The 24,298-nt window shown below is 42.5% G+C and overlaps 2 protein-coding genes across 3 annotated transcripts in view; one reads left to right on the top strand and one right to left on the bottom strand.

Moving 5' to 3' along the window:
- kcnh1a (potassium voltage-gated channel, subfamily H (eag-related), member 1a) overlaps positions 1-13,828 on the top strand; it is a 393,064-nt gene extending 379,236 nt beyond the window's left edge. Inside the window, exon 11 of the mRNA XM_085980872.1 lies at positions 9,728-13,828. Coding sequence (XP_085836998.1) covers positions 9,728-10,573 — 846 coding nt within the window. The 3' untranslated portion in view covers positions 10,574-13,828. The remainder of the gene's footprint in view (positions 1-9,727) is intronic.
- Positions 13,829-16,212: 2,384 nt separating this feature from the next.
- Positions 16,213-24,298, bottom strand: part of hhat (hedgehog acyltransferase) — a 390,783-nt gene continuing 382,697 nt past the window's right edge. For both annotated transcript variants that reach the window (XM_085980882.1, XM_085980888.1), the window contains one exon: positions 16,213-17,742. In XM_085980882.1, coding sequence (XP_085837008.1) covers positions 17,657-17,742 — 86 coding nt within the window. In that variant the 3' untranslated portion in view covers positions 16,213-17,656. The remainder of the gene's footprint in view (positions 17,743-24,298) is intronic.

Below are 24,298 nucleotides of genomic sequence, written 5' to 3'. Positions count from 1 at the left end.
TAGCTTAACAGTTATATCCCCATTTCACATAACATAATAACATATATATATATACAACTTCATGCAAAACAGTTCAAAGATTCAGTCTCTGACGAGGCCTCCTGATTCGAGTTGGATAACGCCTTTCAGGGGTCTCTGATTCTCGTTGCTGGGGTGACTCATCTAGTTGGTCTCTTATGGATTGGACATCATCATCAGGTACATTCACTTCTGAGGTAGATGCTTCAGGTTCACTAACTTCTTCCACGGTTGTCTCTGCCGTAACCATGGGTTCGACCCTTGTTCTCGATTCTACCAGTTGGTCAGCATGACGCCGTATTACATTTTCACCAATATCTACCGTTAGTGCTTTTAAGGAATGCCAGTCCATATTTATTTTCCTAATCCACTCCCATCCCAGTAGTGGTGGACCTCCCTCAGGTAGCACATATAAGTCCATTCCTCGGCTTTCTTTGCCCTTGTGGACCACCTTTACCTCTATCTTCCCGATGGGGTATACTCTTTGCCCCGTGTATGTTTTCAATACAATCTCTGTATCCCGTAGGGGAATATGTGGGAATAACCTTTTGTAATCTTGCTTATTCATGACCGTCAATGCCGATCCAGTGTCCAATTCCATCTTCACTTGGACTCCTGCTATCTGAAGTGTGACCCAGATTGTTTGGAGGTCTGCTTCATTACCAACATTGTGTACTCTTAGACTACCCAGTTCATTACTGCTGGAGTCTGAATTTGACTTCTGTTCGTTCGAACTGTTCTGTCACCTTGTGTACCTTTCTGTACTTTTCCTGCGGTGACTTTTTGTTGCTGGTCTTCTTTCCTGACCGGCATACTTTAGCTATGTGACCAAGCCTGCCACATTTTCTGCATTCCTGATTTTTGAACCAGCACTGGTTCTGATCGTGCGTTGTCTTTCCACAACGATAACATTTTACTGTACCCAAGACCATTTGATTGGTGCCGAGTTCCGGTGACCGTAGCTGCATTTCCGCAGTGCCTCTCGCTGCGGCTTCCTGCGATGCTGCAGTAGTGACAGCTTTATCAAGCGTAAGATCATTCTCCTCAAGCAGTCGCTTTTGTGTTCCTTCTTTTAACAATCCACACACAAATTTATCTCTCAGCGCATCTGCTAGCCCTGTTCCAAACTGACAGTACTTTGATAGCTTACGCAGTTCAATTAAAAATTCAGCGTTGCTTTCGTCTTTCAGCTGCGTTCTTCTGTAAAATTTAAATCGTTCCGCTACCATCAGCGGCGTGGGGTTTAAATGATTTTTCAGGACAGTAACAATATTCGCGAAAGTCTGATCCGCCGGTTTATCTGGTGATAGAAGGTGCTTCAATAGCCCGTATGTCTTCGCACCCATTGAGCTTAATAAGGTTAGTGCTTTCTCATCATCTGGTACCTTATTTGCTTTACAATAAACTTCCATGCGTTCTACATACGTGGTCCAATCTTCGATATCGCTATCAAAGGTATTAATGTTCCCATGTTTAGGCATCCTTGCAAGTTTTTAAATTTTTCTTTTTCTCAAAATGGCGGCTTCCCGCGCTTGTCTTCTTCCCCCGCCTACTAAAATGCCGGCTTCCCGCGCTTGGCGGTCTTTCCCGCGCTCATCTTCTTCCCCCGCCGACTACAATGGCGGATTCCCGCGTTTGCCTTCTTCCCCCGCTGGCTGCAATGGCGATTGCCGTGCTGCTGCCGTTCTCGCCTCCCCAGCGGTTCTCAATTCCCCGACGCTGCTTTTACTCCCCCGCGGTTGCCCCGCATGCAGGCCGGTCCTTTACACCGGCTGTGTTTGAGTTCTCCGCGGCTCTCGTGCCTTAAGCTGCCCCAGTCGCTGCGCCTCTCGGCCTCGATTGCAGCCCGGCCCTTTTCACCGGCCATGGTCGAGTTCTCCGCCCTTTTTCCTCCGTTTTCCCTCCCCCACTCCACAGTCAACGCGGCCGACTTTCTGCTCGTGTCGCTGATCGGCTTACCCACCACCGTGGTAGAAGGGATGATCACTGCCTGTCGCTGATGGAGGGCTTCGTGGTCAGAATTTTTCTTTTTAACCCGGGTTCTCGATGCCTCCCGTGCGATGGTGCTGGCGGATGCCTCTTCTCGACGCCCGTTCTGAGGACGAAGCTGCCTTGGATGTAAAACTGCCGCAGGGTAAGATCGGACTCGTCACCACTGTTAAGTCTGTGTGTCCCAGTTATGCTTATTATAAATCACTGGACACAGACCACAAGAATAACTTTTAACAGGTCTTTACTATTCGGAGGTCAGGGCTGAACTGCCCAGCAAATCCCTACACAACACTTATATACCGGTGTGGTCACCACCGGTATTACAGTATACAGCAGCCAAGAGAAAGTAGTACATCTCTTAAGGTAGTTCTCTTAAGGTGGAACAGGTTACATACACCACAATAGCCACTTGTTATGTTGGGTCTAAGTACTAGAGCTTTGAATGGCTATTTGATGTGCCAGTGCCTTGAATCTGGTTTCCCCCATCCAGTCCTACAGCACAACATATTTGTTTCTGTACTGTATTGTAGTTTTAAATATACATAAAGTTTTTGCCGTGCCAAATGTGGTTAACAAGAACCTAGGTTTATATTTTAAACATTTGCCACTTTTAAATCCAAGGGTCCCGTATACTTTTTTTTTTAACAGCTTTATCAACTTGTCCTATCACCGTCAAAGATTTATGTGAACCTCTAAGTCTCTCTGTTCCTGCATCCCCTTTAAACGTGTACCATTTAGTTTATAAAGTTCGTTAAGAAATTATTTGCAGCGATTACTAACAAATTTTTAATAGATTAATGGATGAATATGGGGACAGAATTCCAGGACCTTAAAAAAAAAATCACTTTTTTTGCAGATCTAATTGTTTAACTCGTCTTAGTGCACACCTGGAACTTATTTTCAATCACCTGATTTGTGTCTTTGAGCTTTTGCAATGGATGAGATTGAAAACAATTGGAACAGTTCTGTCCCTTCCTAGTAGCTTTGTGGGTAGAGAGATGAATCCAAGGCAATTTTCTTATTTACCCCAGGCATTAACAGTTAAAGAACATAAGAAGTAGGAGCAGGAGTAGGCCATACGGCCCCTCGGGCCTGCTCCGCCATTCAATAGGATCATGGCTGATCCAAACCTAGACTCACGTCCGCTCCCCGTAACCCCTAATTCCCTTATCAGCTAGGAAACTGTCTATCTCCGTTTTAAATTTATTTAATGTCGCAGCTTCCACAGCTCTCTGAGGTAGCAAATTCCATAGATTTACTACCCTCTGAGTGAAGAAGTTTCTCCTCATCTCAGTTTTGAAAGGGCAGCCCCTTATTCTAAGATTATGCCCCCTAGTTCTAGTCTCACCCATCAGTGGAAACATCCTCCCCGCATCCACCCGATCAAGCCCCCTCACAATCTTATGTTTCGATAAGATCGCCTCTCATTCTTCTGAATTCCAATGAGTAGAGGCCCAATCTACTCAACCTCTCCTCATAAGTCAACCCCCTCATCTCCAGAATCAACCGAGTGAACCTTCTCTGAACTGCCTCGAGAGCAAGTATATCTTTTCTTAAATATGGAAACCAAAACTGTATGTAGTATTCCAGGTGTGGCCTCACCAGTACCCTGTATAACTGAAGCAAGACTTCCCTGCTTTTATACTCCATCCCCCTTGCAATAAAAGCCAAGATTCCATTGGCCTTCCTGATCACCTGCTGTACCTGCATACTAACGTTCTGTGTTTCATGCACCAGGACCCCCAGATCCCTTTGTACTGTAGCACTTTGCAGTTTCTCTCCATTTAGATAATAACTTGCTCTTTGATTTTTTCTGCCAAAGTGCATAACCTCACACTTTCCAACATTATATTCCATCTGCCAAATTTCTGCCCACTCTTAGCCTGTATGTCCTTTTGCAGGTTTTTTTATGTCCTCCTCACAAACTGCTTTCCCTCCCATCTTTGTATCGTTGGCAAACTTGGATATGTTGCACTTGGTCTCCTCCTCCAAATCGTTAATATAAATTGTAAAGAGTTGGGGTCCCAGCACTGACCCCTGCGGAAACCACTAGTTACTGATTGCCAACCCGAGAATGAACCATTTATCCCAACTCTCTGTTTTCTGTTAGATAGCCAATCTTCCAATCTTCCACCCAGCCAATATTACCACCAACCCTGTGATTTTTTATCTTGTGCAGTAATCTTTTGTGTGGCACCTTGTCAAATGCCTTTTGGAAGTCCAAATACACCACATCCACTGGTTCCCCTTTATCCACCCTGTTTGTTACATCCTCAAAGAATTCGAGCAAATTTGTCAAACATGACTTCCCCTTCATAAAACCATGCTGACTCTGTCCGATTAAATTATGCTTATCCAAATGTCCTGTTACTGCTTCCTTAATAATGGACTCCAACATTTTACCAACCACAGATGTTAGGCTAACTGGTCTATAGTTTCCAGCCTTTTGTCTGCCTCCCTTTTTAAATAAGGGTGTTACATTAGCAGTTTTCCAATCTGCTGGGACCTTTCCTGAATCCAGGGAGTTTTGGAAAATTACCACCAATGCATCCGCAATCCCTACCGCTACTTCTCTCAAGACCCTAGGATGTAAGCCATCAGGTCCAGGGGATTTATCCGCCTTAAGTCCCATTATCTTACCGAGTACCATCTCCTTAGTGATTTTAATCGTGTTTAGCTCCTCCCGCCCCCCCCCCATAGCCCCCTGTTTGTCCAGTGTTGAGATATTTTTAGTGTCCTCTACTGTAAAGACTGATACAAAATATTTGTTCAGCGTTTTTGCCATCTCCATGTTCCCCACTACTAATTTCTCAGTCTCGTCCTCTAAGGGACCAACATTCACTTTAGCCACCCTTTTTCTTTTTATATAACTGTAGAAACTCTTGCTATCTGTTTTTATATTTTTTGCTAGTTTACTTTCATAATCTATCTTCCCTTTCTTAATTAATCTTTTAATTATTCTTTGCTGGCTTTTAAATGCTTCCCAATCTTCTATCCTCCTACTAGATTTGGCTACTTTATATGCCCTTGTTTTCAGTCGGATACTATCCTTTATTACTTTACTTAGCCACGGATGGCTGTCTTTTCTTTTACGCCCCTTTTTCCTCAGTGGAATATATTTTTCTTGAAAGTTGTGAAATACCTCCTTGAATGTACACCACTGCTCATGTACCGTCTTACACCTTAATCTATTTTCCCAATCCACTTTAGTCAACTCTGCTCTCATACCTTCATAGTCTCCTTTATTTAAGCTTAGTACGCTGGTTTGAGATCCAACTCTCTCACCCTCCAACTGAATTTGGAATTCAACCATGTTATGGTCACTCATTCCAAGGGGATCCTTTACTAGGACATTTTTTATTAATCCTGTCTCATTACACAGGACCAGATCTAAGATTGCCTGCCCCCTGGTTGGTTCAGTAACATACTGCTCAAGGAACCCGTCCCTAATGCACTCTATGAACTCTTCCTCAAGGCTGCCCTGCCCAATTTGATTTGTCCAGTCAATATGAAAGTTAAAATCTCCCATGATTATAGCTGTTCCCTTATTACAAGCCCCAACTATTTCCTGATTTATACTCCGACTAATAGAGTTGCAACTGTTAGGAGGCCTATAGACTACGCCCACTAGTGACTTTTTCCCCTTATTATTCCTTATCTCCACCCAAACTCTTTCACTATCCTGATCCTTTGACCCAATATCATTTCTCACTATTGCAGTGATTCCATCCTTTATTAACATAGCCACCCCACCTCCTTTTCCTTTCTGTCTGTCCTTCCTAATAGTCAAATACCCCTGGATGTTTAGTTCCCAGTCATGGTCACCTTGCAGCCATGTTTCTGTAATGGCCACCAGATCATACCTATGTGTAGTTATTTGTACCATCAACTCGTCTATTTTGTTACGAATGCTGCATGCATTCAGATAAAGAACTTTTAAATATGTTTTGTGACAATTTATTCCTGCTTTTACCCCCTTTACTACTTTACCTTTATCTTTATATATTCTGTCCCTTCCTGACACGCTCTGGTTTTTAATTCCCCCACTGCTACCTTGCTCTATTGCCTTCTCCGGACATTTTTATTTTTCGCTCTCTTAAAACCTCCCCCCCACTAATTAGTTTAAAGCCCTCTCTACAGCCCTAGTTATTCGATTCGCCAGGATTCTAGTCCCAGCACTGGCCAAGTGAAGTCCGTCCCAACGGAACAACTCTCTCCTGTCCCAGCACTGGTGCTAGTGTCCCAAGAAGCAAAGCCCATTTCTCCCACACCAGTCTTTGAGCCACGCATTTAACTCTCTGATTTTATTTACCCTAGCCAATTCATTTACCTGAATTAATATCATTTGTACCCTTCTGTTTTGGGATTCTTCCCCCCGCCCCCGCCGGAAGTCTGCTTCCACCATCCTTTCAGGCAATTCATTCCAGATCATAACTCACTGCGTAATTTGTTTTTTTCTCGTGTCTATCACCTTAAATCTGTGTCCTCTGTTTACCGACCCTTCTGCCACTGGAAACAGTTTCTCCTTAGTTACTCAACAACAACAACAATGTGTATTTATATAGCGCCTTTAACATAATAAAACATCCCAAGGTACTTCACAGGAGTATTATAAGACAAAAAATTTGACACCGAGCCACATAAGGAGAAATTAGGGCAGGTGACCAAAAGCTTGGTCAAAGAGGTAGGTGTTAGGGAGTGGCTTAAAGGAGGAAAGAGAGGTAGAGAGGCAGAGAGGTTTAGGCAGGGAATTCCAGAGCTTAGGGCCTAGGCAACAGCAGGCACGGCCACCAATGGTTGAGCGATTATAATCAGGGATGCTCGAGTGTAGAATTAGAGGAATGTACATATCTCAGGGGGTTGTGGGGCTGAAGGAGACTACAGAGATAGGGAGGGGCAAGGCCATGGAGAGATTTGTAAACTCTATCAAAAGCGTTCATGATTTTGAACACCTCTATCAAATCTCCTCTTTCCCTGTTCTAGGGAGAACAACCCCAGCTTCTCCAGTCTCTCCACATAACTGAAGTCCCTCATCCCTGGTACCATTCTAGTAAATCTCTTCTGCACCCGCTCCAAGGCCTTCACATCCTTCCTAAAGTGTGGTGCCCAGAACTAAACACAATACTCCAGCTGGTGCCTAACCAGTGTTTTATAAAGGTTTAGCATAACTTCCTTGTTTTTGTACTCTATTCCTCTATTAATAAAGCCAAGTATCCCATATGCCACCTTCAAAGATTTGTGTACATAGACCCCTAGGTCTCTGTTCCTGCACCCCCTTTAAAATTGTGCCATTTAGTTTATATTGCCTCTCCTCATTCTTCTACCAAAACGTATCACTTCATACTGCGTTAAATTTCATCTGCCATGTGTCTGCCCATTTCACCCATCTGTTTATGTCCTCCTGAAGTCTGTTACTATCCTGCTCATTGTTTACTATATTTGCAAGTTTCGTGTCATCTGCAAACTTTGAAACTATGCCCTGTATACCCAAGTCCAGGTCATTAATATACAGTATATCAAAAAGAGCAGTGGTCCTAATACTGACCCTATGGAAATACCACTGTATATTTCCCTCCAGTCTGAAAAACAACCGTTCACCACTACTCTCTGCTTTCTGTCCCTTAGCCAATTTTGTATCCATGCTGCCACTGTTCCTTTAATCCCATGGGCTTTAATTTTGCTTACAAGTCTATTAAGTGGTACTTTGTCAACCGGCTTTTGAAAGTCCATATACACAACATCAACCAAGCTACCCTCATCAACCATGTCCGTTACCTCATCAAAGAACTCAATCAAGTTAGTCAAAAACAATTTGCCTTTAACAAATAAAAACAAAAAATGCTGGAAATACTCAGCAGGTCAGGTAGCATCCGTGGAGAGAGAAACAGAGTTAACGTTTCAGTTCTGATGAAAGTGCTGCAAACACTGATGAGCACTGCACAAAGGTACATGTCTGCACCCAGGCTCACGCATGACTCCCTCCATACGCACAGCACGCAGGGAGATTCTATTCCCTTCCCATGGGCGTAAGAGACCTCCCCAGGAGATCAACAGTCTGGTTGCACATTGCACAGGAGGACATAAGCAAGGCTGTCGTTAGGAGGACCAGGCTGCAGTAGCGCCAACCTTTCAATGATCTTGGTGGATCACGAAACGTTACTGCAAAGCCACACTCAACCTCATCCTGCTGTGCCACTCATCACATCCCCATCACTCTGCCTTCCCCACCCTACTCCCGCACATCCTTACACCAACTTACCTTGCACCTCCACCCATCCCTCCCTATCTACATTATCACTTCCCTATCTCACTAGCCACCCCTTACACTCACCCTACTGCAAGCATACCAACTAACAACACACAACGGTAGGCACTTAAGCGGTTTAGCCAATGTTCATGTGAAGGTTCTGTTAATGTGTTGTCAAACATTGAAATTTATATTTTCAACACTTCACCTGATTGTACAGATCTGTGCGCACCTTGAGAAGTGTCTTAGTGAGTTCTAGTGAATGTTGAGACATAACCCCCCCGCTATTGTGATGAGTGTGAAAGGAATGGCTTGGACATTATGGGGATGCTTGACAGTGCTGGTGTGGGATGGTGTCAACCTGGCGCATCATGTGGCAGTCAAGGTGTGCAGTGTCAAGTGAAGTAAATCTGGCCATGGTGATGCCATTGCTGGCCTCCCGGGCAGCAATGTTGTCAGGTGCTGATGCCCTGTGTCCTGTGCAGCAGCAGGTGATGTTGGTGTTGGGGCTGATCATGGAAAGATTCAGAGGACCAAGTTGTGATTTTTTTCAAGAGCACTGATATTGCTGCAATAGATGGCAGTTGCAGGTGAGATGACAGAAGTGATCTGTCAATGGTGAGAGAGATTGTTCCAATGAGGTGCCACTGGATATACAGTTGGCACTAAACACTTGCAAGCTAAAGAAATCTCTAGATGTCTTACAAATGCAGTAACCAACAGTTTCTGAGCTCTGAAACTGGACAGCTGCAACATGGCATTCTTTACACCACTTCTGCAGCTGTCAGGTTATCAGATAAATCAAAGCAGACTCGATGCACGACAGAGTGAGCTGGCGTGTTCCCCGAGCAGCGAATAACCCATGGGGAAGCTCGTAAAATTACAAGGTAGGCTCAAAATAGCATTAAATTGGCTGTTAACAAGCCATTTAATGATCTAAATTGTCTCCCCCGCCGCTTGGTGTCGAGTCAGTTCAGCGCAGACAGACCCGACACCTGGGAGACCCGCGTGGAGGTGGGTTGACAGCGAGTTTCGTACCCATTGTCAATCTTTGCTATTTTGACAACGGACCCACCTCCAAACCCGCACTCTGAGCACCGGCAAAATTCAGCCCATTGTGTGTCCCATCAGTTTTAGACCAACACTAGCGCAAGAGATCAATCGTGCTCTAAACCAAAGGGCTGACCAACTTACTTTTAAAAGATCAGTACTGCTTTGTAGATGCGTCAGCAAGAGTTATGGATCACAATCGCATCATATTAAAGTGACATAAATGACATTACTATGACTTAGATAATGCCAATGTATTGTGTGTTAGTCAGTAGAAGCAAAAAGACTTTCTTTGTAGCTGTTTGGCAGCAATGATGCACCTTTAACCATTGAACATAATGTGAGGGAAGATTTGTGCACATGTAATGTACTGTAACTAAACTATTAATCTCTGATTTTTCCATCCTTTCGTTCATGTAGATTGTGTTCAGGAAGATCAGTGATGTGAAGCGTGAAGAAGAAGAAAGGATGAGGAGAAAGAATGAGGCGCCATTAAACCTGCCTCCCGACCATCCTGTGCGCAGACTTTTCCAAAGGTTTAGGCAGCAAAAGGAGGCCCGTATAGCGGCAGAAAGATTGAAGGATAATGGTGACATAGAGAGAGGCCCTGCACAGTTAGATGGCCCTGTAACAGATGTTGTAGCAACAACCAGCATAGTTACAGTAACTGAAAGTCCTGCAACTCCAATCCCTTCACAAGTGGTTAGAGCCTCAACATCCGAGATATCAGACCAGGCTAAACTGCAAGCTCCAACATCTGAGCAATTTGTAGCTGCTCGACATTCTGGAGAGTCCAGTAAGCGAAAGGGCTGGTCAAAATTTAAAGATTCTGCTCCTAAAGCAGAAGACTGGAATAAAGTGTCAAAGGCAGAATCCATGGAAACTTTACCAGAAAGAACTAAAACACATGAAGAGATGTCTCTGAGAAAAACAGATTCCTGTGACAGTGGTATCACAAAGAGTGATTTGAGATTAGACGATGCAGGAGAAACACGGAGCCCTCAGGACCGAAGCCCCGTGTTGACGGAGGCAAAGCACACTTTTTATCCAATTCCTGAACAGACCCTTCAAGCAACCATATTGGAAGTAAAAAATGAGCTGAAACAGGACATAAAGTCCCTGAATAACAAGATCACCAATATTGAAAAACAACTTTCAGATATACTGAGGATATTAAACGCAAGATCCACGCATTCGCCACAGGAAATATTTGAAATATCAAGGCCAACAACCCCAGAATCTGATAAGGAAGACCAGCAGTTCTAACTGAACCAGCCTTTGGGTTAAAACAAACTCTAATGGGAAAATTCAGGTGTCATTTGCTAAACATCATCTAATTTGAAGATGAGCTGTCCAGAGTGCTGAAATGGTGGGGATGAATCCTGCTTGTTTTCTGACTTTTTCTTGGAGGCATGCCCAAATATATATGCCACACTCACAGAATGAAGACTAAAGAACACTCCTTTTGTTTTTACTAATTTGCTGGTGTATATATTTTGATTAGATAGTTTAAAAGAAATGAAATCATAAACCCCCAATCAATCTAAAAATACCTTTGGCACACTGGCTTATGATGTCATTTCATAGATAGAAATGCCACACTTTAGCTGGAGACTAATTAAGAAATGCAGGATTCCTTATTTCACTGCATAATGTCTGCATAGCCTCTCTATTCTACTGGTGTAACCAAAGGAAATCTTAGGGCTTTTTACAGATCTGTACTGTATTTCTTTAGATTTATTATTTACCAATGTTGTGTTTATTTTGCTTTTTTCTTCAAGACCGTACACAGAACGTAATGCCTCTTCATGCTCCATGTAGCTCGCTGATTTTATAGAACAGAAATATAAGTTTGACCATTTTTTTTAAAATTGCAGGGAAGTAACAGCTGAGGACAAAAATTAATTGTTCTTCTTTGCAGCTTTTAACTGAATGTGGATCATCCCGTTGCTTCATATTCATGCTAACCTTTGCTTTGTTTAAGCAACACAAATCAAACAGTCCACTTTTTTTTAAAGCTTTTTGAGCTGAAATTTCAAAGGTGAAGGTTTATTGCAGTTTTAGAACATAAAAGAGCTGTGAGTTGTTTATGTTCACAGCCCTGCTGTTACTGCCTGCGGTCTTCACACCTCAGCTGGAATTTAAAAAAAATCTTCCTTTCCCCTCCTGAAGCCACTAATTTATGCTGGCCATGGTTCCACAGGTGCAGGGTCTCCTCCAGTATCTTGTCTTAAGTGGCGTTGTGTGACTCGAGACAGTCAGTACCAACAATCTTTTAATTGTGGGAGCATCAAAACTTGAGCCCAATTTGACCTCGCCCAGTGCCACACACACATTTTGTGCAGCAATCACTGGATAATGATCAGGAGTGGGAATCCTAGATGATTTCCCCCTCCCTAGTAGGGGTGCTACAATTACTTGGAACGCTTAAACTACTTTCCTACTGGATTCTGGAAGACTAGCATCTGTAGGCCAACTCCTGGCATTTATGTTACTAAATCGGACTCCCTTGTCCTAATGACAGACTCATACACCCAGATTTTTTGTGGGTCTACAAGTCTATTGTTGAGCTAAAAGAGACAGATTTTTATTTTTAATTAATTCTCAGGATTTGGGTGTCGCTGGCATTTATTTAATAGTGTAAATGCCAATAGCCAAGTCATGGATGCAATTCTCCCAGAATCAAAAATCAAACAGCACCAGTAATAAAAGCAGCTTTAAAAAAGTTGGATACATATCTTAAAGTTGCCATAGGATCTGGGTATTTTCTTTACAGCATCCTGCATGATTCCACTGGTCACAAGATAAATATGAAATTGGAAAACATTGTGTAAGTATCTAATTCCACCATAAACTTGAATGTAAACAGCAGCTGCTGCAAGAGCTATGGGGTTCAATTTTATAAAGGCCAGCTTTGGAGAAATCATTCAGTGGCAACATAAGACAGACTTTTCTAATTCAAAGGATATAGTGCAACATACTAAGTGCCGATTTGATATGTACAGGCAGAAGAGACTCTTAAACAGTTCAAGACTAACAGAGCATCTACTGATTTAACAACTCAAAGGCAAAATTGTAACAAGCCCATTGTAACATACCTCAATTCAGAGAGGAAGCTTACTTTAAAAAAATGGGAACAATAGAAGTTTATAACTCTCAGCGTTTCTGAATGTTATAAGTAACAATTTAAATTCCAGTTTCAATTTGGGGTTTTCACTATATTTTGAATGGTTTAAAGATGTAAAAGGTTCTACCATTACAACTATTGTAAAAAGTAGTTTTGCCCAAAATGTAATTCTTTCCAGGGCAGACAGTTGACAATTACTGAAAGGCTATGCCAGACAGGATCCAAGAATTCAGTCTTAAACAGGGAATGATGTTTACATTGCTCAGATAAAATGAGTGGTTTAATCCATTGTCATTAGCTAGTAAATTAAATAATTTTAAAGTCTTTGTTAAACACACTGCAATTATTTCCATGTAATTTTTCTACAGTAGCCTTCGTTCATCAATCTAGGATGAATTAGCAGATGGTACCATGCAATATATAATATTATGGTCTGCATAAGAGGTACTTAGAAGAGATGCTTTAATTTTTTATAAGTTTTAAATAATTCCTAATGTGTATTTTTTACAGTTCAGCAGTGCAAATTACTTCAAATAGCTGAAATCATACATCATAACTGATTTCCAAAGAACAATAAATAGACTAATTTTCTTAAAAGTAGTCAGTCAGTGAAATGAATTGATAGGTCTTCTAATTGATTGTGTATCGATCTTACTGCCTGTTGCTGTATTCCATTAGGAATGTTGACACAGTAGCTGAGCAATATGCTATATAAATTCAGATTAGCAACACAGGATGACCAGATATACTCACAGGAACTTGATCTATAGGGTGTCTGAATTAAAATCACAGAGGTAGATTAATACAGTGTACAGTAGTTACAAGTTGTGGATTAGGACGCTGAAGAGATAAGACTTAATAATACAAATGTTTTAATTATGAAAGACTATCTTAAAGGCTCGAAAGTTCTGAACTTTGTGGAAAATGTCAATTTAAAGACAAAACCAGCTTTTCGTCACTGTTAAAAGAAAAATACCTGTTTTGAATGAGTTTATTTGTAGAAGCTTTTTGCATGAACCTGCAAACTGCATTAAGATTAGGGCACTTGTAGGTATGTGCTTCACTTATTTTCTTCCCAAATCAAAGAAGCACCAGATAACCTACAATATTGGTTCCAGTCTACTTCTTTACTTTTATCACTAGTGTAATTATGCACATACTCTGTGAGCATGACAAAAGTACTGAACAATTTAGGACCTATTTTTGTGGTCAGCAAGAAAAGCTGCCAGTAGTGGCATATGTACCGGTTTTGCAACATTAAACCGAAAATTAATGAAATATAATTTATGCACATATATATTAATATATTCCTGTAACAAAAAGAAACATGAAGCACAAATTGTTTGATTTGTAAAGATATGTAAACTTTATTTATAACAATAAAGAATATTTTATACATATTTAAGCTTTTAGTGTTTGTGCCTAAATCTATGAAGTATTGAATGTCTGCATATTAAATAGTCTACTTGTCACCAAGATTTTTTCCTCCATTTTTTGTAATTTTCATTTTTGAAACATAATGTGTTGTATGACATGGTCCTCACATTATTCATTACTTAAGACCAAAATATGAAGAATACTCCCTTCACCTTGGGAACCTGACTTAAATTCAGCCAAAATATTTTGCACAAAAGTATCATCATTCTGAAGCAATTAAAAGTCCTACAACAGCAAGCGTTGTTTGCCAGTCAATTTTTGGGCAGCTGCAATGACAACAGCACAAAACTACTGAAAATTCAGCACTAATCAGCTGGTCTTACTGAGAAAGATCATAATGAGACTGGTGTAGGAAATTATAATGCCACATTAGTTTGAGTAGAGAATGCTTTTTCTGAGGTTAGGGGTAAGGCACATTGTGACACTTTTATTTTGCATATAACCCAATAGTGCATAATTATGACAGTCTTAATGAGATTAAAACTAGTAATAAAAAAAAAGTATGAATACAACAAAAAGTTACATAAATGGCAGGTCAGAGAAGCTTGTATTATTAGTAATCATTGGTTCAAAGTAAACCAGCAATCATTACTCTTAGAATTACATTTTCTCAGTGCACATACAGAAGATTATAATTTCCTCACGTGTCCAATATAGGAGAAACTGTTAAAACCGTCTTTAAATAGTTCCGGCCTACTGTTGAAAGAGGAAACATTTCTGAACAACCAACAAAGGGTGTGCAGTATCTATAGTGAAATTGGAAACACAAAATATGTTTACAATTTCGATACTCAGACGAAATCAATGTCAAAAGAAAGCATAGGAAAAGTGGAGGGAATGAGAAAGGAAATATGCATACAGGCAGCACCTAATTTGGAGGAATAAAGTTTGTCAGCATTTTTAATGTTCTTTTTATAGCAATAGGTATATCTATGACCTTTTTTTCCCCTGTTCTGCTGCCTTTTGTCTATGGTCCCAACACCATTCCCCATATGTCAATCCTCCTTCCCGTTCGTTGGACTGCCCTCATGCTTATGGGTTTGCAAGTTCCTTCACTCCATTCCCAGTGTGCCCCCCCCCCTCATTTTTTTCTCATTCGTTGCCTGCCTGCAAATTCAGCAAAAGCAATTTGTTTACATATCGCATTGTGGTTTTTTTAAAAACCTCCCATGAAAGGATTTAAATATGAGGAAGAGAATTTTAAATTTGAGGCATTGCGGGACAAGGAGCCAGCGTGGATCAATGAGGACAGGGGTGATGGGTGAGTGAGACTTGGTGTGGGATACAATACGGACAGCAGAGTTTTGGATGTGCTAAAGTTTACAGATTGTGGAGGATGGGCGACTGGCCAGGAAAGCATTGGAATTGGCATTTTGCTTTGTATTGGAATAGTCAAGTTGGGAGGTGACAAAGACACAGCTAAGGGTTTCAGCAACAAATGGGCTGATGCAGGGGCAATGTTACGGAGGTGGAAGTAGGCGGTCTTTATAATGGAAAGGATATGAGGTTGGAAGCTCAACTCGAGGTGGAATCGGACTCCAAGGCTGTGAACCGTGTGATTCAGCCTGAGGCAGTGGCCATAGAGGGGGATGGAATCAGTGGCATGGGTATGATGTTTGTGGTTGGGGCAGAAGACCATGGCCTAGAAATTGAGTGCCCTTAGCGCCGATTTTGCGGCGCTAGAGGGCCTAGCGCTGCATTTGGCGCCGGCGCCGAAATTGCCTGGGGCCCTTACGCCGCGGTAGACCGGTAGCGCTGCGCCGGCTCCGATGACGTCATCGGTGTGCGCAGCGTCCCGGTTGCCATGCCGACGGGCCCCAGCGCCGAAATTCAGTTGCGGCCGCCTCGCCCGTGGCAGCCGCAACTAAGACTCTGGCAACCGAGTCTTCCCCGAGTTAGCGCCGGCGCATTAAGGTCGCGCGGCGGCCGGCCGCTTTCCCGTCGGCTGCCTGCCCGCACCTCCCTCCCCGGACTCCTCCACCCCCCCCCCCGCGGAACAGATGCGTCTGGCCTGCAAGCCCGGCACTTGTCCGAGGTGCCGGGCTCATTTTTTCAATAATTGAACGGACAGCGGGCGGGTGCAGGCAGCTCCTCCTTAACTGAAGGAGGAGGCCTGCACTTCCCCAGCCTGCCGCACCGCATCGGGTCCCGCAGCGCCGGATTAGCGCCGCAATTCGGCACTCAGCGCCCATTGGGAGGCGCTCACGCCCGCCAGTAGCGCCGGCAGCCGTCTGGGCGCGGCGCTACTGAATTTTTGGCGCGCGCAAGGGAATTAGCGCCGGCGCTAAATTTCCGGCGCTAAAGCCCTGGCGCGGCGTCAACTCAATTTCTAGGCCCATGTCTTCAATCTTCCCAATATTTAGCTGGAGGAAATTGCACCTCCTCCAAGACAGGATGTTGGACAAGCAGTCTTGACAATACAGAAGCAGTGAAGGGGTTGGAGAGGTTGAGCTGAGTGTCACCAGCATGGAAGCTGACCCCAAGGATCGATCCTTGGGGACTCCAAATGTAATGGTGTGAGGGCAGCAAAAGATGCCATTGCTGGAGAAGCTTTGGTTAAGTTCTGACACGATGGGCTGAATGGCCACCTGTGCTGTAAATTTCTATAATTCTATGAAGAGTCGAATCCAGCAACAGCAGTCCCACCAAGCTGGACAATGGAGGAAAGGCAGTGGAGGATGATGGTGTGGTCGACCAAGTCAAGGACTGCAGAGAGGTCAAGGAGGGAGAACGTGTGCCTACGGTTTGACTATGGAGGGAGTACGTATAGATTGCTTCAATGAGTGTGGAGAGAGAGAGAGACAGACAGTATAAAGAGATATTATTGGGACGAGGAAGATGAAATAACTGTATTAGGATCAACTGTTCTTTTCTTGCTAATAACTTATGTTAATAGAAATTAATCTTATGAGAATCAACTGTAGTGGAACAGTTTGCCCCTGACAATGTTAAAATTGGTTCAACAAGGGTAAATAATTGTGATTTTTTTATTATGATATAAACACTCCTACGTAAGCACAAATGTGAGGAAAGATAAACTGCTGGTGAATATCTAGCTATTGTACTACTTGACCTACTATCATTGGTGATGTAACGTTTTAGCTCTGCATCACAATCTGGTGCAGGTTAATTCCAATAGATAAACAGTATTTTTAAAATTTAATTTGATCCCTTAAATCTTCTTTGGGATTAGGTAATCAGATATTGTTTCTGTGATTTAATTTATCAGCTAACCTGCATTAATCTCCAGTTGAGTGAAACAGGCACTTATTTCTAGTTGAGTTTTGTAAATTAGCTCACAGTATGTACCAAAACTTAATCTTTCACAAACAGAAAAATCTGCTGGGTTAGAATCATGCTGAGAGAGATATATTAGTAATAAATGTTTTGAACAGTTTGTATGAAATTTCCCTTGTCCACTAATTTAATGGTGTTACAGTCCTTTGTTAAAATATTAGGCAAAGGAGTTTCATACAAAGGCATTAATGTGTCTAATCGACTTTGAAAGCAGCAAAATAAAGATTTACATAGCCAGTCATTTAATACATTTTTTAAATAGCTATTTCAAAGAGCGCTAATGTATACTACACACACCAAACCTCTTGCATTACAGGAAGCATGTAAAAGTTTATTCAAACAGTATAGCAAATTGGGAGATGGGAAGACAGCCAAAATGTCATTAATAATCAAAGAAGTGTATTGCATTTTAAAGTTTAAGCAAAAACAATATATTTAGGACCAACATTTTCATTTAATAAGGAAAAATAACACGGTTAACAGAAGATCTATTTTTTGAGTCGGTCATATTCAATTCCCACTTGGGCATAGCAGTAGAAATATGCCACAACCGCTATGGGTATCCATGGCCAACCTGCAAAACAAAAATAACCATTCATGTTAACTACAAGGATCATGCACAGGATTCCTGTCCTTAGATACTGCTCATTTTGTTTTAATATAAATCTTCTTTTGCATAGATTTTGTATATAATTCTATCAGCAATAGTAATGTGGCTCAGTGATAGCACTTTTGCCTCTGAGTTAGGCCATGGGTTCAAGTTCCACTCCAGAGACTTGAGCACATAATCTTGGCTGACACTCCAGTGCAATACTAAGGGAGTGCTGCACTGTCGGAAGTGCAGTTTTTCAGGTGAGACCATCTGCGCTCTCAGGTGGATGTAAAAGATCCCATGGCACTGTTTCGAAGAAGAGCATAGAAACATTAGGAAAGGCATTGTTTATTTTGAAAAGGAAAGCCCTAAGCATGAACAGTGCCATTTTCAGATTGTGGCATGTATAGAGAGACAGAATGTGCAATGTAATTTTCTATAACCCACCATGACTTTCATTGTGATGACTGTTGGTTGGGGTCTGTAGTTGAAACAACAACAAATAAGAGTATATAGGAGGGGCATCAGATTTCTGCAATTTTTATTAAAGAGACAAGATTGGCCCCCTGACTGAAGATATGTGCTATTCAAGCTGGGGAGAGGGAGTTATTGTGACATCTAGAGTGTACAGAGGGCATCTGTCCATGTCATCTAGTGGTAAAAAAATAGAAATTGCTGGAAATACACACAATTACAGGAAGATATCAGCACTTTTTCATTTTTATCTTTGCTGCATCAAATCAATATTCTAAACTACTAAATCATTTTTTGACCATTATGTTTTTTCTTAACTGAAGCTGCCATAGACACGGACTTTCATTTCTTTAACTTAAAGGCCACATGTCAGCACACATCTTGGCCCAGTAATTCCTGTCACAACGCGTGAGTACGGACGGGGTACTCACGCGTGTGGCCGTAGGAATTGCCGGTTTTCAGCATGCACAGCGCATGCGCTGAAAACCGGCATTTCCTGTCCTCTGACCCAAGGGGTTAAGAGGCAGAATGCGCGCGACTGCACAGGCAGCGCGTGCGCAGTGAAATTCCTTTTTTTCCCCCCAGATTTGCCCGAGTGTAAAGGCCTCCGGTTTTTACGCGTGGAAAAACCAGACGTAAGTACTTCGTTTTACAGGTAAGTGGGCTTTTAGTACAATTTAGAAAAAAAATTTCCACAGATTTATTATTTTTAAAGTAAGTTTAGTTTTAGACCCTATTTTTTAAAAATTTATTTTTTTCAAAAAATTGATTAATTGTTTAAAACATTTTTTAAAACTTATTTATAGTTAATATAATCAGTGGGATGTTTTTTAAAATTTTATTTAAAATTTAAGTAGTGTTTTGGCAGCCCATACTTTTCATGAGTTTGACAGTTCTTACTCTCAAACTCATGAATGAGTTTCCCCTCCCCTGATTGGCTGCACAGTGCTCACCTGATCCCAGCCGGCACATCGCACTAACTACGCCGCTGGATCAGGTAAGCACATCGCGCCGACATCTGAACCGGGCCAGTGACAGGAAATGCAAGCAGGCCCGGGCTTCAGATGTCGGCGCGCAGGGTGAGTGCACATCGGGGGCTTGCACGCGCAGCAAGCTCCCGATCCTAATTTCAGGGATTTTCAAGTATAAGACGAGACATTGTATCACACTGTTGACTACCAGATGTTTGCACTGGAGATGTTTCACATATCACCTGCTTCCTCTTAATAGCTGCTGAGAATACACTAGGGATTGAATGCACTAATTCGTTATATGCAAACCAAGACAAGCAGTACACTCGGAGCCTGTTAATTGGGACACTGTGGAAGGGATTATATATGATTATTATGCCATGACTTGCACTGAGATTTAAGTAGCACCACAAGTGAGGCTGACAGGTAATTCAAGAGCAAAACAAAATCACAAATAATGGTCAGCTTTAGGAGTAGAGATATTTTTTCTATCTTACACTGCTGTTAGAGGCATATGCCATTTACATCACACCTTTAAAATATGAGCCTAAAAGTGACTAGGTCTACTATTCAGGAGTAAAATGTGAGTTACAAAATGTTTGTGAGAATAGACTCCTGCTGGTTTACTTCCAATATTGTTGTGGACTATGCTGTAGTGCAGTGAACTGTGATGATATATAATTGCGTTTTATATTATATTTTATATCTAAAATAGTTGCTTTTGATATTTGCATACTCATGTTACTTAAAGCTAGTTATAAACTGCAAGAACTGAGAGAACAAGTACTTGTGCTCTGTGTTTATTAGTTGTAGCAGGATGACCTAAAAACATATGAATAATGCATTTTGAGCTATCAGACAGGGACCGCTGGTAGCCCTAACTAGAAAGGAAGTTCTTCTCATAAACAGCCTTGGAGGAAAAGAACCAATTAACTGGCATGCTGAAGACTGGTCAAAATCCTGATCTCTAATGTGATGGGAAAAGTGTCCACAGCAAAGTACTCTCACTAATCAAATGGAAGGTCATCAAATAGTAATATGGAGGTGAGGGAAGGCATAAAAAGGGAAATTAGAGAAGCGTGCGATAAGAGCACAGCTGTCATCATGGGTGACTTTAATTTACATATTGATTGGACTACCCAAATTAGTAAAAATTCTGAGGAGGAGGAATTCCTGGAATGTTTTCGGGACGGTTATCTGGACCAATATGTCGAGGAGCCGACTCGAGATCAGGCCATTTTAGACTGGGTATTGTGCAATGAGAAGGGACTTATCAACAATCTTCTTGTACGAGGCCCCTTGGGTCAGAGCGATCATAATATGATCGAGCTCTCAGTCGAGATGGAGAGTGAGGAAATTGAATCAGAGACTAAGGTCCAGAACTTAAATAAAGGGAATTACGAGGGTATGAGACGGGAATTGGGTAAGATTGATTGGGTGGTGTTTCTGGGGGGATTGACAGTGGATAGACAATGGCAAGCATTCAAAGATAGAATGGAAGAATTCCAGAACATGTTTATACCGGTTTGGCATAAAAATAAACCTAAAAAGGTGGCTCAACCGTGGATAACGAGGGAAATTAGGGACAGCATAAAATCAAAAAAAAGGGCATATCAACTGGCAAAAAAAAGCAGCAGACCGGAAGATTGGGGGCAGTACAGGATACAGCAAAAGAGGACAAAGGGATTAATCAGGAAGGGGAAAATAGAATACGAAAGTAAACTTGCAGCAAACATAAAGACAGACTGCAAAAGCTTTTATCGGTATATCAGGAGGAAAAGACTGGTAAAATCCCAAGTCGGTCCCTTGCAGTCCGATTCGGGAGAATATATAATGGAGAATAAGGAAATGGCAGACCAATTAAACTCATACTTTGGTTCTGTATTCACAAAGGAGGACACAAATAACCTCCCAGGAATATCGGCAAACATAGGGACTAATGAGAGGGAGGAGCTGACAGAAATTAGTATCTCTAGGGATATGGTGTTGGGTAAGTTGAGGGGACTGAAGGCCGACAAATCCCCGGGGCCTGATAAACTACATCCTAGGGCACTTAAGGAGGTGGCCCTGGAGATAGCAGATGCTCTAAGGATCATCTTCCGGAACTCCATTGACTCGGGAACAGTACCCGTGGATTGGAGGGTAGCTAATGTTACCCCAATATTTAAAAAGGGGGGTAGAGAGAAAGCAGGGAATTATAGACCAGTAAGCCTTACATCGGTTGTGGGCAAAATGCTAGAGTCCATTATTAAGGATAAAATAGCGGAGCACTTGACAAATGGGGAAAGGATCGGACAGAGTCAACATGGATTTACAAAGGGTAAATCGTGTTTGACTAATCTGCTGGAATTTTTTGAGGAAGTAACTGGTAAAATAGATGGGGGAGAGCCAGTGGATGTGGTGTACCTTGACTTCCAGAAAGCCTTCGATAAGGTTCCACACAAAAGATTATCATGCAAAATTAAGGCTCATGGGATTGGGGGCAAAGTATTAACGTGGATAGAGAACTGGCTGGCGGATAGAAAACAGAGAGTTGGAATAAACGGCTCGTTTTCGGAGTGGCAGGCAGTGACCAGCGGGGTGCCGCAAGGATCTGTCCTGGGACCCCAGCTGTTCACAATATATATAAATGATCTGGATCAGGGAATTGGATGCAATATTTCCAAATTCGCTGACGACACTAAACTAGGAGGAGGGGTGGGCTCTGATGAGGATGTCAGGAGGCTTCAGTGCGATTTGGACAGGTTGGGGGAATGGGCGGATACGTGGCAGATGCACTATAATGTGGATAAATGCGAGGTTATCCACTTTGGGGGTAAAAACAGGAGGGTAGATTATTATCTAAATGGCAATAGATTGGGAGATGGGGAAGTGCAGAGGGACCTGGGTGTTCTTGTGCACCAGTCACTGAAGGAGAGCATGCAGGTGCAACAGGCGATTAAGAAGGCAAATGGTATGTTGGCCTTCATATCAAGGGGGTTCGAGTATAGGAATAGGGATACCTTACTACAGCTGTACAAGGTGCTGGTGAGACCGCATCTGGAGTATTGTGTACAGTTTTGGTCGCCCCATCTGCGGAAGGATGTTCTTGCCATGGAAAGAGTGCAGCGGCGATTCACCAGGCTGATACCTGGAATGGCGGGAATGACCTACGAGGAGAGATTGAATAGTTTGGGCTTGTACTCACTGGAGCTTAGAAGATTGAGAGGGGATCTCATCGAAACATATAAAATTATGGCAGGCCTGGACAGGCTGAATTCAGAGAGAATGTTTCCAATGGCAGGGGAGCACAGAACCAGGGGCCACAGTCTAAAAATAGCGGGCAAATCATTTAAAACAGAGATGAGGAAGAATTTCTTCACTCAAAGAGTGGTGAGCCTGTGGAATTCCCTGCCACAGAGGGCTGTGAAGGCTAATTCAATAAATATTTTCAAGAGAGAATTGGATATATTTCTGAAGGCTAAGGGGATTAAGGGTTACGGAGAAAAGGCGGGGACGGGGTACTGAACTGGTAAGATCAGCTAAGATCTCAGACGAAGATCAGCCATGATCTCATTGAATGGCGGAGCAGGCTCGAAGGGCCGAATGGCCTACTCCTGTTCCTATCTCTATGTTTCTATGAACTCTCCAAATAGAGAGGAAGGAGAAGACAAGCTCCACTGATTCCTGTAATTCAAGTAAAAGAATAACCGGCACAACAGAATTATAACTTTTCAGTTATACAAAACAAGTACTGTATAGCATTTATAAATGCTGTTTTTTTTAAGGCCAATTGACACACATTTACATCATTTTGCGAAATTGAACAATTGCCAATAACGTTCTAATGCTGCACTGTATAACAAATAGTCATCGTTTTCAATTATAACAAAGACAGCTGTGTTTGTTCATAGTTTACTCTTTCATATAAAGGTGGCTCCAAAACGGAAAAAGCAGATTTTCATGGAGACACTATTGTGGTTTGAAGGCCAAGGACAATCACTTAGAACACACCTGTAAAACCAGACCACCAGAAAGCGGTGACAGTGCTGAAGAGTAACCGTTGTAGGAAGAAATAACTTATTAGAAACCTCTAGAGAACCCCCTGTAAAAGGATGTGGTCCACCTAGGGAGAGTGCACCAGTCAATGTGGGCAGTCATGGATTTCTACCATACTCCCATTGCCAAGAAAAATAAGCCTCAGTCGGTTGGGACTTGTAACAGTGCACTGGCAAAATTACTCTGCCATCTTTCTTAATGGAGCTCAGCGATGTTACCACTCAGACTTCTTTATAGGCCACTGATAACCACATTGTAGGGATTAGTGAGACTGCTGGCAGCCATTCGCGAAATAGCCTAGGAACTAGGGCAGCACGGTGGCATAGTGGTTAGCACTGTTGCCTCACAGCGCCAGGGACCCGGGTTCGAATCCGGCCTCGGGTGACTGTGTGTGGAGTTTGCATATTCTCCCCGTGTTTGCGTGGGTTTTCTCCGGGTGCTCCGGTTTCCTCCCACAGTCCAAAGATGTGCGGGTTAGGTTGATTGGCTATGATAAATTGACCCTTAGTGTTAGGGGGATTAAATACGTGGGGTTACGGGGATAGGGTGGGCTATGTGTTGGTGTAGGGGTTACGGGGATTGGGTGGGATATGTGTCGGTGCAGGCTCAATGGGCCGAAATGGCCTCTATCTGCACTGTGGGGTTTCTGTGATTCTGTGAACTGGCTAATTCTTTTTTGGTGAAGCTAGGAGGAGGAGTGCTCCTCCTGGCCTCACCAATAAATCTCTGGGCCACTGCCAGCTCTTTCAAGGACCGGCCTGGGATCATCTGTCCCCACCTCACCCATTCTGCCCCCCACCAAGCTCCGGCAATCAGCCAGCTCAGCATAGGAGCCGACCTATTTCCCATCCTCCCAGATCGGGCTGGTAGTTAAAATCGGCCCTCTGGCTTCTTTGTGCTAGAATTTCATACCTTTTTTCCTGTTTTATATCCAATTGAAGTAGTGCCACAGTCATTAACAAAGATTAAATGACTCATTTTCAGTTGTGTAATGATTTGTTTGTATAATTCCAGCATTTGTTCACTAAGTGATTTAATTTACTGCCAATATTAAT

The sequence above is a fragment of the Somniosus microcephalus genome, chromosome 3, assembly GCF_052327205.1.
Source record: "Somniosus microcephalus isolate GS21.2 chromosome 3, FLI_Smic_1.0, whole genome shotgun sequence".
NCBI lineage: Eukaryota > Metazoa > Chordata > Chondrichthyes > Squaliformes > Somniosidae > Somniosus > Somniosus microcephalus.
This window is presented reverse-complemented; position numbering and strand designations above follow the sequence as displayed.